Consider the following 18,456-nt stretch of genomic DNA (forward strand, 5'->3'; position numbering starts at 1 on the left):
AAACCACTGACTCCAGTGGTATGGAATCAAGACAGAGCTCAGCACTGTATCTTTAGGAGACTCATTTTTCTTATGGGAGATGTTCTTGCTGCAGCACTGACATACATTGCTATCAACTTCTGATTAGAAAATGAGGTAAATAAGCACTCTACATTGCATTACAGTTTTCTTCAGAATAGACACAAAGCAGATTTCTGGAAAAGGACAGTGAGTTAAAGTTAAAAATGAAATCTTTGCATTAAAGCTGCTCAAAATATGTGGTTTCCAAAGAAACCAACAATACAGAAAGAGAGCCATGTCACCGTGCTTCAAACATTGCCCACTTGCTAAAAGTCAAAGCTATGCTAACAGTAAAGAGCTTAGCATGTAGCAATGAAGAAATCTGTATTAAAAAGCATAGAAAGCTGCTCTAATTTTCCATGACCCTACATAAGCCTAGTAATACTCATTAGTGTCTAAATACATTTATTAAACCTTCTCAGCATTGAGAAGATATGACTTCTTTTAATTTGGATTTGTTTGCAGCTAAAGCTTTCGTATGCTGTAACTTTCGCGGGAGTGACAATAACCTATACTTGAGGATTAAGGAAACACATATATTGCACATTTAATCAAAGTCACTGGTACTGTAATCTACCACCCTTCTCAAAGCAAGCAAATGGACAAATCTGTGTCCTTAGGTAAACAAGTTTGCCTGTGACAGCCGCATCCTGGATTTCATAATTAAGTGAAAAATTAGATGAACCCAAGTGAAGTTGTGAGTTGATGCAGCTGAATTGTAACAACAAGGCCATTAATAGTTATTAATGATAACTGAGATAAACTGTCAGATATCATCCATGTGTAACTAGGTAGACATGAACGGATGATTAATAAATGTGTCCTAAAGAAAAGGAATCCTTGGCTGAGACTTCGGTGAACTTGCAAGCTGTGAGAGCAGATATAACAAAATGCAGAAACAGGTCGTTTGTTTTAATTTTGGATATACTCTATTTTAATGCAGACCCCAGCATCACACAGTGCAATGCCATAGAAACAGCAAAGTTACTGATTTTAGAAGTAAGTAACAATGAAACGTCCCTCTTGGCTCAGAAGCCTTTATTCACCCCTGACTAATTTCATTACGCTGCTCAAGCTGACATACTGATTAAAAGAAAGTCATTCCATTTACTGTTCCTTTTAATCATTAGGTAAACATAATAGGCAGCGCTGGGTACATTTGGTAAATACGGAGTAGATCAGTTATTGCTCCTCAGGTGCTGATAGTACTATCACACTGGATTATCTCCCCTGTTATCAGCACCCCATTCTGCCATATAGCAACTTCTTGAAATTGCAACGTTGTAAACAAGAGGCCTTTGGGTGTTTGCTTTCTCTTTTTCAAATATACATTACTGCTCGGTAATACCAGGATGGTTAAATTATCCGTACAGCTAAATGACTTTGAATTAGATTTTTTCCTTAACTACCCCAATGCCCCGTATCCACTGATATCTATAGAACTGAGACACCCAATCTATTTATTTTGTTCTATTGGAGTTCTATTCTGCACCCATTTCCAGGCTAAGGTGAATCTAACTGCTTGCAGAGCATACTGTCCTGGTGAAGGGCTGGCCCAGACTGCCCACACAGCTGCCCATCTGGTGGCTGCCAAAGAGTCCTCACCTGAGTCCCTGCTGTCACCCCTTCTGAAGCTTGACATGTTCAAATAACCTGCATGACACTGTTTTCAAGGCTGGTGAAGGCATTGCCACAGCAGGGTGGGACTTTCAGGGCACTGATACAGATCTAGTTCTTCTCAAGCCGTGGGAGCTTTACTTTATGGTTTACATGAGAGTGGAATTAGAGAGCACCTCTCTGAACCTCTTCTGTGCAGAAAATTGCAGAACATGTTTTAAACAATAGGAATGACATAGTGTGGATAGGCAAAGCCTAGCTGGTGCCTGATGTGCCTCCTTCCTTTTACCCCTCTTTTGGCCATGCAGAGCCACTCCTTTTCTTGCCTTTGCCCTGTCAGTAACTGAACCTGCAAACTCAGGGACAACAGAACACAGAGATAGGAAGGCCTTATAGCAAGGCAGCAGTTTTCCCATCCTTTCCCTCAGATCCACAGAAATACAGACCCATGCTATGGTGCCTTATAGGGTACCACTCAGAAAGATACATGTCTAATTCCTGGTTAACTCCACTAACAAGGCTGTCCTGTCACTCTGCAGGAAACAGCCTTCAAATGTCCTTTAGGTAGAAGTCTCAAAAAGCTCCACATTTACAATTTTTTTTTTTTTTTCAGTCAGTTCCTGTCACATTTGTTATCACAATTACTATTATTGGCATTTTGGCCATAGCTGCTCACTCATTTTTCACAGAGTGAGGGTAAAATTGGAACCCAATTAATTTTTCCAGTTGTAGTCTCGCAACTCCGAAAACAAAAGAACCCAGAAGTTGTCACCAGCCTGCCCATTATTTTGTTTGCTGCACAGCTCTTTCCCTCCCGAGCAGTTGCATCAAGATGAGCTTATATCTGATGCCTTGTTGTCATTTCTCTCTGTTTCCTCTTTGCGAGACGCTGATGGCTCACTGCAGATTGGAGAAGGCTCCCGGCATGGCAGCTGTCTGGACAAGCTGCAGGAACAGGTTAGCAGGAATAAAACCTCCCCGAGACACAGGCTTAATACTGTTTGCATGGCTTTCACTCTTTGGCTTGCAATCACTCTCACATCAAAGAAGTGTTTTACGAGATCTTACATTCAGAGCGTTGTAGAGAAAAGTATTTGTTCCCTTCAGCTACTCCCAGGAACAGCCTGACAACAGTTGGTACAGGGGAGGCATTTTACCCTTCTGAGTCCCTTAAAGCAGCAACATCTTGCAAGACTGAAGTACAATTATAGGTGCCACAATTTTTATTACTATCATCTTCCTGGCTTGTCTATTCCAGTTTAATACACACGTCCTCACCGCTGTGATTTTCCATGGGCATAATTAATATTTTGCCTTCTGAATGCAGCAAGAGGCATTTGTTGGTCTGTTGAGAGGCTGAGCCAGAACGCACTGCTTCACTGTTGGTAAGATTTTAATATTCTCAGGGAACACTGATCTATTTGCTACAGTTTTGTTCAAATAACACATCAGTCAAAACCAATATCAGTCTTTTCACATGAATCTTTCCAATGTCCTTGTTTTAGGCGTGGATTTTCTTCAGTAGCTTTTTATTTACTTATTTGTGTATTATCAAGGACGTTGCAGATGGAGAAGAATAAAGTCAAGCAGGCAAACCTGCAGGCTGCTGAGAGGCTCTCATCCTAATAGCAATGTGCAGTGAGATGCAGAACCTGAGGATAAAAATCTGGCCATGAGCAATGACCAAACTCGCAGTCTCCAGGACATTTCCTCCAGTGGCTCTCTTGTAAGAGCAGAGATTCACTTTTCTTTTTGTCTGAGTCTTGTTTCCAATTAATTCTTTATCAACACTTTCAATCTTACTAAGAACTTTATGCATTTTTTCTCTCCCCTGAAAGAATGATACTTCTTTAAGACTGACGGTGAACTGTACAGAAATATCCTGATTTAGGCAAAAGCTCTGCTGAACAGATTTTTCTTTTGGTTTTTGGTTTTGTTTTTTGTTTTGTTTTATTTTTGGGGGTGTTTTTTTTCCTATAAAGAAGACAGTAAGCACTGCTTTTATATCAGTGCTGACAAAATGTAGCCTTCAGGCCCGTATCTGAGTCTCCTTTTGCTTGATTACTTACAGATTTTTCTCTTATCAGGTGAATAGTTTCATCATTTGATTTCATTGTTGGTTTCTTTCCAGGTGCCAAAAGTAGTGAGTATTTAAATATATATCTGAAGTGCAGCAGGAAATTGAAAATTGATTCTCTACAGCATTTATTTGAGTTGTGGTTCAAGTTCTTGCTTCAGGTTAGCGAGAGCAGAGCTAAAACAGTCTCAGTGGAATGCCAGCTAGGCAGACAGTCTGGAGTTGTTTTGGTGGCATCTTTGGAGAGAAATTCAGCAACTGCATTTTTTTAAAGAAGTTTCTTGTTTACTGTTGGCACTTCTAAATAAGCATGGAAGGTAAAAAGAGACCTAGAAGGATTCTGAATTACTTGTGTAATGTGCAGGCACCTTTCAGTGGAAGCAGAGGTGATAAGTTGGCAAATATGATTGATGATCAGATTACAACTCCTAATGGTTTTCTTTAGCTTAGTGCTGCAGAGCGACTGCAGGTTCTGACACAGGTCAGAATTCTTTTGTTCTATTTCATACACAGAGACATGAAGCAAGTGCCTTCTGCCCAAAGCACTCACCTACAAACTGCAACAGGAGTTAGTCTGGTGAGGACAAAAAGCCAAGATGACACAATACGGCAGTCCATTAGTGAAGCCTGAACATCCAGCAGGCAGACAGACAGCTGTATGGCTGCTCCCACAAGCATCCATCCACTGCTAACCCTTGTTGGAGTCTTGTGGCTCAGTCTCTGCCATGAAAGTGAATTTACTTTCCTTCAGCTTTCCAAACAATTCCCCAGGCTGCTAAGTACAGCTGCAGCACACGAGAGCGCTCCAGGAAGCTAAGTGCCTACAGTGAAAGTAAGTGGCAAGACATAAAGTCATATTTACACTGATGTTTCCATCAATTTGATATACTAACAGCAATGTACTTACTCAAAATGGTAACCTTTGTCACTCTGAGTCTTATTTCAATGAGTGGTTGGAACTGCACTTGGGTGTCACACACTTTAGTGATGATATTCACAGAAAACCAATGAAACTGGTCTTGAGTAAAACACTTGCAAGAACACAGTTGTGAGTTAGACCATTCTCTGCCTCTGTTTGAGTTCTCTAGAGCAGCACCTCCAGTGGTGGCCCATAAAATGCTGCTCAGACTGCAGGACTGTGAGATGTGAGACAGCTCTAGCCACCTTTATGCTCTGGCAGGAAAGAGAGTACAATAATGATTCACTGTTACAGGCCAGTTCAATGCAGATTGATTTGGGTTCTGTTCCTTTTTTGTTTAAAATGTATTTCCACACAAATGAGTTTGATATGTTCCAACTTCCTAAATAATAACTCCATCAAAATTTTGTAATAAATAATTTTAAATTGCCCTAAAAAATCTACTGGAATTAGAAACAAATCAGCAGATTCTCTGTTCAGCAGGAGCAATAAATCCTTTGCCTATCACAGCGTACAGTGTTTACATTTGCCTAGGGGCTCTAAAACATTATGAGATGAAATGATTTTCCTGTTCCTTGGTGTCTGGCCGCCATAGAATTTAAGTGTTTCATGAATTTAATTGTGAAGAGAACAGTTTAACATTTTTCAGCCCCCTGTGGGAAGTGGAAGGAGGAGCCAGATGGATGTTAGGCTGCCTGGGAAATGATTCATATTTAAAGTCTTGCTATGGCGACTCTATCAGCTGAGATTGAGAAGGCCAGCAAATGACCCCACGTCCATTAAAGCAATGTAAACTGTCAGAAGGCAGTTTTGGTACTGTAAGTGGGGCCTAGCTTTCTACTCATGGTGAAATTTCATTCCAGGTTGCATAAATATCTTTATTTATGCAACATTAAGCTAATTTTCAGCATTTTCCTGAAAGTCTATTAGTTGCTTTCAGGCTCTCTGAAAGGTATCATACTTCATGGGGTAAGAATTCATCTGTCAAACTTTGGAGAGAGAGTTTATGCCTCTAGCAGCCAAAAGCTTGTTAAAAAAGGGCTGCAGTCTTTTGCTGGAGCACAGATAGAAGAAACAAAAACTACCACTTTTGCTTAGATGTAAAATTAAATTTTTTTCACTGGAAAAGATTTTTCTGATTTACTCTCATTACTGGAACCAAAGGAAACATATAACCTAAGTCAGCCATTTCTATACAAAGAAGAAAACGAGGGATAATCACTGCAAACACTGGGGGAAAAAAAGCAGACCTACTAGGTAAGCTTCCTTTAAACACATATTTATATTTTCATTCTCCAATCTCTGTTTTCTTACCTTGACCCTCTTTATTCATGTTTGTGTTTTGCAAGCAACATAGAAAGATTTCTGTGCCATTATGTATGCTCACTTGTTCTGGCTTCTCTACTTGCCGCACAGAATTCAGTGTGACATGAACAACAATTTGATGTACAGAGCCTACAATGCCAACAAAATGTAGTATTTTATTCAGAAGCAAATGACAACAAAATCTTTGAAAACCCAAAAAGAAGGTGAGGTAGTAAAAGGGATGTGTGGGAGAAGAGGAATATAAAAAAGGATCAAAGCGGATAAATTTCAGCTAGCAAGTGATAACATACTCCTCAGTTTCCTAGAGTTAAATTTGTAGCTTCCACTATATTTTAGTGACAGATCCCGTGTAGCACACTTATCCAAAATTGTCCCTTATAAATTTGTTTCCAAACAACAAAAAAAATAGAATTAAATATCGTCTTATAAATTTTACAATTGTGCTTGGGAGTGAAGCAAAATCAGCTGTCAGATGAAGAGTTCTATTGACAGTTTCAGTGAAGAACAAAATCAGTGGAGTATAATGTTAAAAATTCCTTCTTTGCTATGATAATTCAATCCCAGCATTCTGCACTGTGACACGCATGGCTTGATTTGTTCATGATGTGATGTTACACACGTTAATTCTTTGGGCACAGTCGTCTTCCTTTGCCACCAACACCACACATGCTTTTTACTATATACATGCACTGAAAACGAGTGCTTCAAAGCTTCCTGATCAGCCCCACACCGCTCCACATGCATACCAAATGACGTGGAGACAAATGAATTTGCTTCCAGGGGCACAATTGCATGAAGCTTTTCTTTGGTTCATTAAAACGACTGCCTGGATACCCGCTCAATAAATGTTCTTTATCACTGAAAATTAGCAGTGATGTGAATGTGTCTCTTGAACTTCATTACTACAGTCGGGGTTACGAATGGCACAGGCTGAGTGTTGGGAATTGGAAGAAATAAAAGAGTAAATCTGAAAACAGAACAGACTGGAGGCTGGAGCACTACTGCATCTCTCTTAGGGTGGAACTGCGCATTAGCAGATGGCAGCCTAAAAACAATATGTGCTGAGAGAGCTTGAGATGTATGGCAAGATTTTCAACACCTACACAAACGTTCAAAAGAGTATTGTCTGTCAGGAGTGGTGGAACAATTTACAAGTTGCTTTTGTGTGGATTTCTGAAGCTATTATCTACATAGGATCAGCTAGGAAACGTTGGAGGCAAATTCAAGGCAAATTTTTGCAGAATGGAATACGATAACTAGTCACAATATTAATCCATATGTTTTGATGTGAGTATTGTAAAACTCACACAAAGCAGCCCAGGTCCTTCCTATTGGCAGATCATGTAGCTAGGTTGTTTGTGCGAGGCAGCAGAAAATTGCAACTGAAGAGCAAATCGTGATCTTGCCATCTGCCTGGAAGGAATTATTATATAGGGTTGGCTGTCAATCAACCAACCTGTTTTGAAGCAAAAGCAGAACAGTATATGATTTTTTCCACGTTCATTTCATGCACTAATTTCGTATCTGGCAGCTCTTCTTTTCCAGCAGCCGTTCAGCACGCAGGGCTCTGGCCGCAGCACTCTGCCCAGCCCTGCAAACAAGTAGACGAGCTGTGGAAGGGAATGCCTGGAGCATTTTTCTTAAATAATGGCAAGGCTGGTGGCAGTGACAGGGAGTTAAATCTTAAGGTATTGCGTTCTTCCAAGCGACGGCATCAGGGATCTGTTGGCTCCTGCATATCACATAGTCGTGTTGAATCTCACTTTCTTTTTTTTGTTCCATTGGAAGAATTTTCCCCAACTTCTTGTTTCTACCTCTTTAAGGGAGACTTTTGTGTTACTTTCCAATGTTGGGTTTTTTTCTTCTCAGTTTTACCATTTCTCTACCTTTTTCTTTCCCTCGCCTCCCTCCCTGCCTGCTTTATCTTTTCAAGGCTACTGTATCGCACAATAGTTTACTTAATTATAATCAGAATTGCTTTATAGAACACCTCTAATCCATGGTGCTCCAAGCATGCCAAAATAGGGGTTTGGAAGCCACACCTGCAAAACCCAGGACATGTTTTAAGAAATAAAGTGAAATATATTTTAAGATCACATTGTGAACCCATTATAAGAGCTGGCTCACAGGGTGCAGGCAGCAAAGAACCTTCTCAAATCATCGGTTTACTTTGTGGTGAAGTGGAAGAAATACACAAGTTTGCAAACTATCTGTTTGGTTAAATGCCCTGGTTCAGCTCAAGAGCTGGTACTCCCTCTGCAGCTGAGACCAATGCAGAGTAAATTGACTTTTAAGTGCTATTGTCAGAGTAGCACCTGCAGTTATGGAGCTCAGAAGTGATAGGATGAAGAGTTGAACTGGCTCTTTGAATTTGTCTTTTGCATATGTACTTTGTGAACTGAGCTCTTTCTGAGGATGGGTTCTGAGTTGGGCAAAGATGGGCATTCCATGTACACTGGGGCACACAGGGATGGGACCTGGAGGCATCTCAGAGCAGAAAAAGGCATTGAGCTCACAGACAGACTGGCTTCATTTTGGCATTCCCTATCACACAGCACAACCACCCTGGCACACTTTCCAATTCACCCATGTTATTACAGGGTTTTATTCTATCTGAAGAAATTTTGTGTGGTGGTTTTGTGTTTGTTTGGTTTGTTTTTGTTTGTTTGTTTGTTTTTGGAGCTGTTAGAGCACCTGGACCTTGTGCCAGGCAGTGGCCATTAGCAGCTGAGGTGTTTGGGCTTACAAAGCTCCTCTGCCCCAGCTGGGGTGCAGCTGCTGGGAGGGAGGGTTGAGCTGATGAGTTTGCTTCAGGGCTGAGGTAAAGAAACACACTCACAAATCTATAGAAAGAAATTTCTGAGTTAGGGGGAGTCAGAAACAACACCTAAAACAGCTTGAGAGCTCAGACCTCTGTATTATAAGGTTGGTAATCTAGGTTTCTGGGGCTGCAGGAACAAGTTCTGGGTACTGCTGAAGATGTGTGCTTTTAGCTTTTGTGATGAGCTGGGGAAGATCTTTCTCACCCCTGTGATCTTCTGGGAGGAACTGGAGGTGACCAGGGATGGGCCATGTGCTCAGCATGGTACCTGGCTGCCCTCCCTGGGCTCAGCGGTCTCTTTTGGTGCAGCTGGGTCTGGGACAGTGGAGACCTATTGTTTGTTAAGCTTTATTTAAAGCTAGCAATGTAGTGAAGCTGAAGGGAACAAAAGCACCCTGGTGACCATGGCTGAACTCTCCGTGCTCTTTGCCTACCAGCGTATAGCAATTGCTTTGTTCTGGTTGAATTGCTTTTATTTATGTTGTGAATTTAGAAGTTACTTACACCTTTGTGTAAAACTTGACTTTTAAGCAGTTAAAGTAAGCCCTAAACTTGTGCTTGGAGACTGCTATTTGATCCCTTGAAGCTGACTAACCCACTACCAAGTGTCTTCTATGACTACAGATGCACTAATTTTCAGTTCAGGTACCCTGGCCCCTGATTTGGCTGCTGTATCTGGATCTTCATGGAATGTTCTAGTTGGTCTGGAAGGGAACAAGCAGGCTAATTCTAGAAAGAGTTCTTTCCTAGCAATTGGTTATTTCAATAGTACTTCATTTAATGGATGCATCTGGCTAATGTAAGAATGCATGATCTTGAGTTTATGCCATGAAGACATCGATGAGAGGAAGAGATTCTGAATGTTTCAGATTAATATGATGGTAAAAAATAAAAATATTGTTACTTGACAGGATCAGCATGATCAGCATCTCTCTAGGGCTGCTTTAACTTAGATTTTGTTACTGGGTTATTTGTTGTTTTTTTTTTTCTTTCTTGAAATTTTCTGAACTGAAACAAAACAATTTATCTCATTATAAGGCAATTATGTTCACCTCCCACAGTGTGATGAGACTGATCATGTTTTTGTGGTTGTGTTTATATCATTGATAATGTACTACATAGTTAATTCCTCTTAAATACTGATCTCATTGGCTAAAGGCAAGTTATAGATAAGCGTAGCAGAAATGCAAAGTCATGGACAGTGATTGAGCACCTGGTGGGAAGGCAGGGCCAACCCAGGGGAGCTCAGCTGCATGCAATGTCCCTGAGTGATGGAAGGGGTGGAGTCAGGTTCCACCCCTTCCCAGACCTCATTTAAGGGTTGGCAGTGGAGGTGAGGGAATTGTTTGCTGTAGGTCCCTGCGTTCCTGAGGCCTTCTGAAGGTAAGTAGCTTCTTTCCTTTATTTTTGCATCTATAGTTGTTGTGTTTGAGTAAATTCCTCACTTGCTGCAGCTTGGAGCCTTACTGCTCTGCTGTCATTGCAGTGCTTTCCATTGTGTTACGGTAAGGGTTTTGATTTTGGTGCATTGTTCTATATACTTTAAAAATAACTGGAGTGCAGGCTTCTTGATATAAATTTCCTTGACAAAGGTAGATTCACTTCTTTTCTTTGTTTTTTATTTTAGGCGGGCACAAGACATAAGAAGCGGAATCTTTGCCTTCCAAGCATAGGAACTGTGAAAACTAGGCCTTTTCTTAACAAGGAAGAGTGGTACCTTAAAGGTAGGATGAGAAAAACAACTGTGAGAGTGTTCCTTTTGTGCTCTGCTCTCAGTTCTTCTCCCCCTTCCATTGATACTTGCACTGGATTTTTAATTCTTTGTTGTTTTTCATTGAAAGTGACTTACAGTGTTTCTGTATTTGCTTTCTAATGGCTCCAGCTGTGTCATCTTGTTGGTTGAATCTTTCCTTTGTGTGTTGGAGGGGCTGAAAAATAGTTTCTACTAAGCAAGGCTGCTATGGCTGAGGAACAAGGAGGGGTGATAGAAGGATAAGGTACAGACAAGATGGTGGGAAGGAGCCACCAGGTATTCCTATACCTAGCAGAGCTTCTCCATTGAGCGTTATGCCCTGATCTTACTGTATCCTTGAGCAGACCCCTATGCCAACATAGGTGGATTGGGAACAGGGCAGAATTCCTGGCACGCTGTATGTGATGTGCTATAATAACCATGTCAACTAGTTCCTGAGCTCATGCAGGTAATGGTTTCCCTGCATATGCTGCTGTTCAGTTCTACTTCTGCAGGCTTTGGGTGTCTGCAGTCTCATTGTTTGGCCAGTAGAGGCTGTGGTCACGGCCAGGCAAATCACCAAACCTTTCTTTGATGCTCTTTCTTCATGAAAAAGAGTGTAGTTTTCTAGCTGAGTTTTCATGCTCAGCATGGAGGCGCGTGAGCAAAATCACTGCATCTTCTTTTCACTGGAAAAGCTAAAAGAGAAGAAAACCTGTCAATACAGACTAAATAATTTAATACTATTGCAGAAGACATGAGAAGGAAATGCATTCAGTTCAGACATCGAGGTTAGGCCCCTCACAAAAAAGGAATTAAGGTGGTGGGGACTTAAAAAGAAAAGTGCCTGGACAAAGTGGGGAGGTGAGGTTTTTTGGGGGGGCATACAGAAAGTACTGGAAAGGAAGTGAAGCACCACTGTGAGCATCTGACTGCAAAGAGTGTGCATGTAACATCAAATGTTGCTGCAAGCACTTGTATGTGTTAAACAGAACTTATTAACATCTTTTTTTCTTGGCAAAGCTGCGTCCACAGATGAGTTTTAGGAAATCTCTAGGTCTCACCCCTCCCTGCAAGGATCCCGCTTTAGTGTTTGTGCTCCCTGTTCTCCTGTGGGAGAAGCCAAGAGCCAGAAATGCCCTGGATGAGGATTGCTTCTTCACTGTTTTTACTCAGTGCTCATGGCTGCCATTCAGACTATTACATATATGCATACTGATCATCATGTGCTCAATTGTTGTTTCTTCATGTGGGCAGGCTTTCCTTGGAAGCTGCCGTGGTGATGAGGTGGGATAGGAAAACTTCTGCTTTGTTTTTTAATTTTTTGATTTTTAAAGATAACTTCCATAAATGTTGTGGACATGAGAAAATAGTCTGCAATTGTCCTTCTAGTGGAGATAAGATGAAATGTACTGTTAGACTGCCTTGGCTCACCTGGAGTGGGGACATGTAGGTACCCATGAGCTGCAATGTGCACTGCTTGTCACCCGGGCAGCAGATGACACTTAGTTTGGTGTATGGGAAAGAGCTTTGTAGGGTGGGTGGAAGCAGCTGGGTGAGATGGAGAACACAATCTGTGAAAACCAAAGCTTTATTGTCCCAGAAGCACTAGAACTAATGAGCTTTGCATTTCAAAGGTGCTGAGCCTTCTTCGAACCCTGTAAAATACATTCCTGGGATTTGTTGTGTTAAATCTCTACATGGGGCAAAGGCGTATGTGGGGGAGGAGAGGAGCAGAGATGGCAGCATGAGAAAGTAGAGGCCAGAGGCCCCTATTTGGGTGCCAGTCCCAATCTGCTGTCTGCGTGACTCTGCCCAAGTTGCATATGCTCTCCTTCTCTGTCTGCATGGAAACTTGTGATAAATAGAGGCCCAGGGAGTGAAGAGCATTTATTTTTATTTGCCTATTTTTGTCATCCGCTTGGCATCTTTAGATGAATGGTGGAACCAGGAGGAAAAAGCTATTCTTGTGAATACAATCATTGTTTGTGTAAGGCAGCCTGTCTCAAAGGCAGTTTGATGCCTGCTGACCCTTTGCAACCTACTTTCACCTTGGAAATATCGCCTGAGTGCAACAGTCTGTTTTTGGCAGCCCTGCCGGCAACCCCATGGAGTTTTTCAATCAGAGCAGTGGAGAGGCAGTTTTCCATTGCTCTTTGTTCAGGGTAGCTCAAAACTCCTGGTCTCTGTTTTTTTTTTTTTTCTGTTTGCTGTCAGGTGTCATAGTGGAGGTGGATGGGCCAAGTAGGGGGGAAGACCAGGCCAAAGTGAGAAGAGCGTTCACTGTAAATAGCATAAGTTAAAAACTGCACTGTCACCTTCACTGTTCCTGGCCTCTTCCATACCTAAAAGCCTTTCTTCATTCTGAGCTGAGCAGATGGTAAGCTTCTCCAAATGTCTGGAAGGAGATGGGGCAAGACTGCGTTTAGAACACCCTGCTTCACTGTATTCCCACTTACAAGACGCTTTGGGGCAAACGATATCTTGTTTATAGATTGATGCCTCTGGGTGAGCAACCTGCAACTCTCCCTGGCCTGTCTTTGATTTTTGCCATTTCCCCTCCCAGGCAGATACCATGCAACCCAGGGGCTGGTCTCCTCGCTGCAGGTTCTGGGTCCATCCTACTCCAGTGCTGGATGGAGCTGCCACTGTACTGGATGGATGGTGCAGCCTTTTGTTGCCTCTTCCTTCTAGAAAGGAGTTGCTTTCAGCCTTCCTTTGTTATGACAAAGGATTTTGAAATGTGCAGGCTGTTGACTCCTATCTTATTTTCCTCCATATTTTCTGTTTCTGGCCTTGTCAGTGTTAGCATCTCCAAATTCAATACACTATCCCATGGGTGCTTGTAAAGAAGCATCCCCTTCCTGTCAAAGTCAGTGATGCTTGATGCAAGGAGGCAAAAGTAAAGCCCCAAAGTGTCAGGTGAAGAAGACAGCATGCCCAGCTGAAGACAGAATAAGAGAAGCTTTTTTCCTGTCTTACTGGTCCACTGAAAGTAAAAACTGGCAGCAAGGACACCAAAACAGGTGTGAGGATGCTACTGCAAGATTTGCCAAGGCTGCCTCTGTTCCCAGTTAATGCTGGAAGCCAGGGCGGGGAAGTGGCTGTGCAACCTGTTTAATATTCTCTTCTGTTCCTCTGATCTCCCTCCTACCCCACAAAAGCAACATGTCCCACGCTTCTGCAGAGCTTGTCCTGAGCAATAGCAGCATCTGTCAGGGGTTATGGTGGCATTAGCCTCATGGTGCTGAGAGTTAGCAGTGCCTGGCAGAGTGACAGTTCTGCTGTACCTTATGTAAATCTGTATCTTGCATAAATCTGTCTCTGCCTCCTCTGCCAAGGTGTGTGGTCACAATTTTCTGTTTCCTCCTGCTGTCCAGGGGGCTTTTTGCTTTCCTAGAAGATCTTCTTGAGACCCCAGTCCTGCCTCTTGCCTCACACCTCCCCATTCTATACCCTTCATCACCTTTCCAAGAGGGAATGCATCTTGTTAAACAGGTGCTATTTTAAAATAAGTTCCCACCACCTGCCTCTCAGGTACTACAGAAAGCTTCCATCTTCCTGTAGAAAGAGGGAAGGTATTGAGCCTCCCTGTGGCTTTAGCAACAAACCAGGACTGCTGCAACCACCAGCTCTTTGCCCATCACCTCCTGCTGGGGACTGGCCCAGGTTGGTTCTTCAGACATCAGCAATCAATGTGCCTTGGTTGCTTCTATAAACAGCAGTTTTTGGAAATATCTAGACCTTTCTGAAGCCAGAAAGGAACAGTGATTGCTCCAGATCTTGGCCTTCTTTCAGCATCTAAGGGAATTCTTGGGGAAGATGAGGAAAAAATTTATTGAGGAGAATATTGTGTGCCAAACCAGAGTCCCGTATTTCCACACAAAGTACCATAAAGAATCACTGATCTCTGGCCACTATAGGGCTTGCCCTAAGTGGCATACCAGGAGTTCTGTGGCAGTGGCAGCCTGGAATGTTTCCCTCCTGTGTCACTTCATCCCACATCACCGTTGCTGTATTGTGGCAAAGCTGTAAGGAAGAGCTGCTCTGAGCACTGTGCTGGAGACCTGTGTAAAGCAGTGCTGGTGGGGCCAAACTCTCAATGCTTATTACATAATGACACAGGGGCTCCTGGGGAGCGTATGCACCGCCAGGTAAACTTGTCACACCTCTCAGCAAGTGTCTCCACGGAGACATCTGTCCTTGGTGCACAGAGTGAGGTGCTTGAGAAGAAAGGCACTTATTGCTGTTACTTGCTATTGTTGGTGTCACGAGCGGTAGAAGGAGAAGGTAGAAAGCTTTTCTACAATAGGTTAAGTTGGAGGGGGAAAAAAAAAAAAGTGTTGTATTACAGTGTGCACACAGAGCTCTTAAAATGGAAGTTTGTTCTGTCTCCTTGCCTTCCTCCTTCTGTAGACAGGCTTGGGAGGTATAAAGGGGAGTGAACGGCATTGAGGATGTAGAGTGCCTCTTTAAGAAATAATTACACATGGTACAAGACAGAGAGGAAACCATGCCGTTCCTGTAAATGGCTGCTTGAGATGTGGACGATAAATAAGTGTAACAAATAATTGTCACAAAAAAAAAAAAAGCAGCTTCATCAAAGCAAGGCTCCTTCCTATTGTCCGTGAGGTACAGGGGCAGTGCTGCAAAGGAAACTTCCCCCCTCCTCCCCACCCCTCCCACTTACAGCGAGGTGTAGCAAAGCCCTGCGAGCGTGCAGAGCTCACACGCGTGTGTCAGAGGAGGGGCTGCCTCAGGGCTGCGACGCTGTCACCAACAAGTGCGGGGGGGACGCCTGGGGACAGCACAGCCCCGGCGCTGTGCTGGGCGATCCGGAGCTGTGTCACTTTAAGGCATGTGATACTTTCCTGAGCAGGGATGCACTGAAATAGGCTCCGGTACTTCCAGCATCCTGTAGCAGTGTACGTACAGCTGCCCGGCTCTGCACTGCCTGCGCTGGAGTGAAGCTGCTCTGTCTTTAAATGCAAACTGCTCCTCGTCTTTAAGTAGCCTGGAAGCTGCAGATTGTCTCAAGATCGCTTCAAAGGTCTCATCAAGCAGAAGGTGATGCTAGGAGATGATTTAAAGGTGAAAATGAGAAGGTTTCCACCCCTCAAAGCTCGGCCACTTTTCTGACGGCAGTGCCTGAAAGCTCAGATGTCGTCTTTACTCTGGGAACAGGATTTGTAACGAGATTTTTTTTTTTTTTTTTTCCCTCCTAATCCTGATAAAGAAGATTATTGGGAAGCTATTAGAAATCCCTTATTGTGGTGCAGATGGATTTTAAAAAGTGTTAGACCTTTCCAATGAACACTAATAGAGTGCTCTGCTCTTGGCTGGATTACTCAGGTAAGGAGCTTCTATAGGATTTAGGATTCAGAAAGCAGATCTGGAACTCATCAGATAATAACGGGAGGAATACTTGCTGCTGTGTTTCTTAATAATGAGGAGATGATCTGTGCACAGAACTGCGTGTATGATAAGTGCTGACAAATGAGAGTAAGAAGGAAGGTTTATAGGAAATGCTGGGGCTTCAGCAAAGGTAGTTTATAGTAGAACAGTTTGGTAAAGATTTGAAAAATGTAGAAATGGAAAGCACCAAAAAAGAGAGTGGGTTAAGGAATTCTGCTGTCCATGTGGTTTGGAACATGATTCCTGAAGGCTGACACAAGCGTTTAGCAGACTGTGGAAGTTTGGCTTTGCTTTGTTTTTTTTTTTGTCCAGGATTTCAGAAGTTTGGGTTAAATAACCCAAATGCCTGAAACGTTCCTGTGTGCATCCCTGTGACCTCTCCCTCATGTAAAAAGCATGGGAGCACCAAATGTGACATAAAGGCATTGATTCCTGCAGGCACGAGGAGCCTGCTGGGAGCTCCCTGAGCTCGGGGGGCAGAATGTTTCGCAAGGGAAGTGGGTCTGAGGAGAAGAGCAGAGTTCACTGTATGCTGGAAGTAAATTGTCAGCAATGGAACCAATTATATGCTGAGTAGTGCTTCAGATACTCTGAATGGGGGAAGGAAGAGTCTCATGCTGATCAAAACAACGTTTTGCTGTTTGCTATTAATTAGATTTGTCAGTTTGTGCAGCTCTCTCCTGACAGTTAGTCTTAAAGCTATCCAGAGGCTATGTCTACTCCTTTAAAATTTGGGGGAAAATAATTTTTCTTGCATATGTTTCACAGATGCTGAGTTTCTCTTTTCATGCTGCTGATTTTCCTGCTGCAGAACCCCCGATAGAACACACAGAATTCTTACTTTCACCTGTATTTGTAAAGGCACGATTTTTCTATGAGAGAGATTTGATCTCTAAGTCTTTCTTCCCCTGTGAAAATGATGTTCAGCTGATTGGATTATTAGACAGAAAATGGCATCATGTCATTGGCTGAATAAGGAGAGTGCCTCAAGTTTGATTAATTTAGCAATATGAAATGCAGCAGAAGGTGTTGTTAAGGGAACCGGACGATGTGTAGCGTAGCTGAGCCTTGCAAGCCTCCAGATTCTTGCAGGCACTGGGAAAGAGCCGAAGTTGAAAAGTCAGAGGAAAATTCAGGCAGCTAGTACAATAGTGAATACCAGCATGGAAATGATTGTCTGTTCCTGATGCCCAAGCATGTCAGCGCTGAGAGACAGAAACAAAGTGCTCTTTGCCTTTCTGTAAGAGTTTCTGTAGAATTTTGACACAACCTGCCTTGTGAAAAAGAGCAAAGCTTTTACGGAGAATGTATGAAATGCAGGATACAGCCAGGCTGGTCCCTGTGCACACACAGGTCAAACAAAAGAAAGCTGGTTGTACTTGGGAGTTAGAGGATAATTCTGAGAAACGGTTACTTTCTTTAGTAGGCAGCATCATAATTAAAAATTAATGCCTGCAAAAGTCAAAAACAATAATCTGTTACCTTCTGGGGCAGAATGAACCTCCCAGTCTTTGGGTGGAATGTTGTTGAAATGCCTTGATGCCTGATAACATAACATGCCTATCTATTAGGCATTTATATTAGTTTTGATGTTGTCTGGATATCAGTGTTTTTAGCTGATTTTCCCCACAACTGTAAATTAGATGTTGGACCAGTGTAGGGAAAATTTCCCAGCCTTATTGTTGTTTTTTTTTCCCCTGGTCCTCAGATCATTACAGTTTCATTTTTGTCTCTGAATTATTAAAGTTCTCCTGGCTCCTGCATACTGTTACAGCAACTGTTCTTTTTGGACATGACCTTTGTTGTATGACAATTGCATCCTGCAGGGGGGGGAATAGGCAGGCAACAAAAGGTTTTGAACAAAAGAAGTAGAAAAGTAACAATACTGTTGTATTGGAAGCTGATTATTCTACGCGCTGCAAGGCAATGGATAATAACGTCTGTCTAATATTTTGTTTAGAGAATGGCAGTGGTGTCTGCAATGTCCTGGGTCCTGTATTTGTGGATAAGTGCCTGTGCAATGCTGCTCTGTCAGGGATCCCTCCATCACACTTTCCAGCAGCATCACCTGCACAGACCAGGTAGGACTGACAGCGTTCTGCAGCTGATCCAAGATTGCAGGCTTTCTGCCATGCTCGTGTCTATCTTGATGAATGACTGAATAATCATAAAAACCCATTTTGTCATTTAACTTTTCTAGGTTGACTGCCTTTATGTTACAGAGCATGAATTCATTTGGTCAAACATGTGTTGCGCTTTGCCAATCTGATGTTAAAATATTTATTTTAAATGCTGTTTTGTAACAACTTCCCAATATGGGAGTCTCCTTTTGGATTACAGTTTAGTCTCTGTCCTTATTTCTATCTCCTTCTCCCCTTCTCATGCAGTTCTGGAGTGAGCGTATAACTCAAAAAGACATTGTGACAACAGTTTGGGGTAATTTTGTTTGCAGTATGGAACCCAAACAGGACAAGGTTTTGCTATTTGGA

General features: G+C 42.5%; 1 protein-coding gene across 1 annotated transcript in view; it reads left to right on the forward strand.

Annotated features, from left to right (window-relative positions):
* Nucleotides 1-2,551: 2,551 nt before the first annotated feature.
* TAFA1 (TAFA chemokine like family member 1) overlaps nucleotides 2,552-18,456 on the forward strand; it is a 210,280-nt gene continuing 194,375 nt past the window's right edge. Inside the window, exons 1-3 of the mRNA XM_042881001.1 lie at nucleotides 2,552-2,634; nucleotides 10,448-10,544; nucleotides 17,928-18,048. Coding sequence (XP_042736935.1) covers nucleotides 17,931-18,048 — 118 coding nt within the window. The 5' untranslated portion in view covers nucleotides 2,552-2,634; nucleotides 10,448-10,544; nucleotides 17,928-17,930. The remainder of the gene's footprint in view (nucleotides 2,635-10,447; nucleotides 10,545-17,927; nucleotides 18,049-18,456) is intronic.

Source organism: Lagopus leucura, unplaced genomic scaffold, assembly GCF_019238085.1.
Source record: "Lagopus leucura isolate 7727_CA_CO unplaced genomic scaffold, USGS_WTPT01 Super-Scaffold_100028, whole genome shotgun sequence".
NCBI classification, from domain to species: domain Eukaryota; kingdom Metazoa; phylum Chordata; class Aves; order Galliformes; family Phasianidae; genus Lagopus; species Lagopus leucura.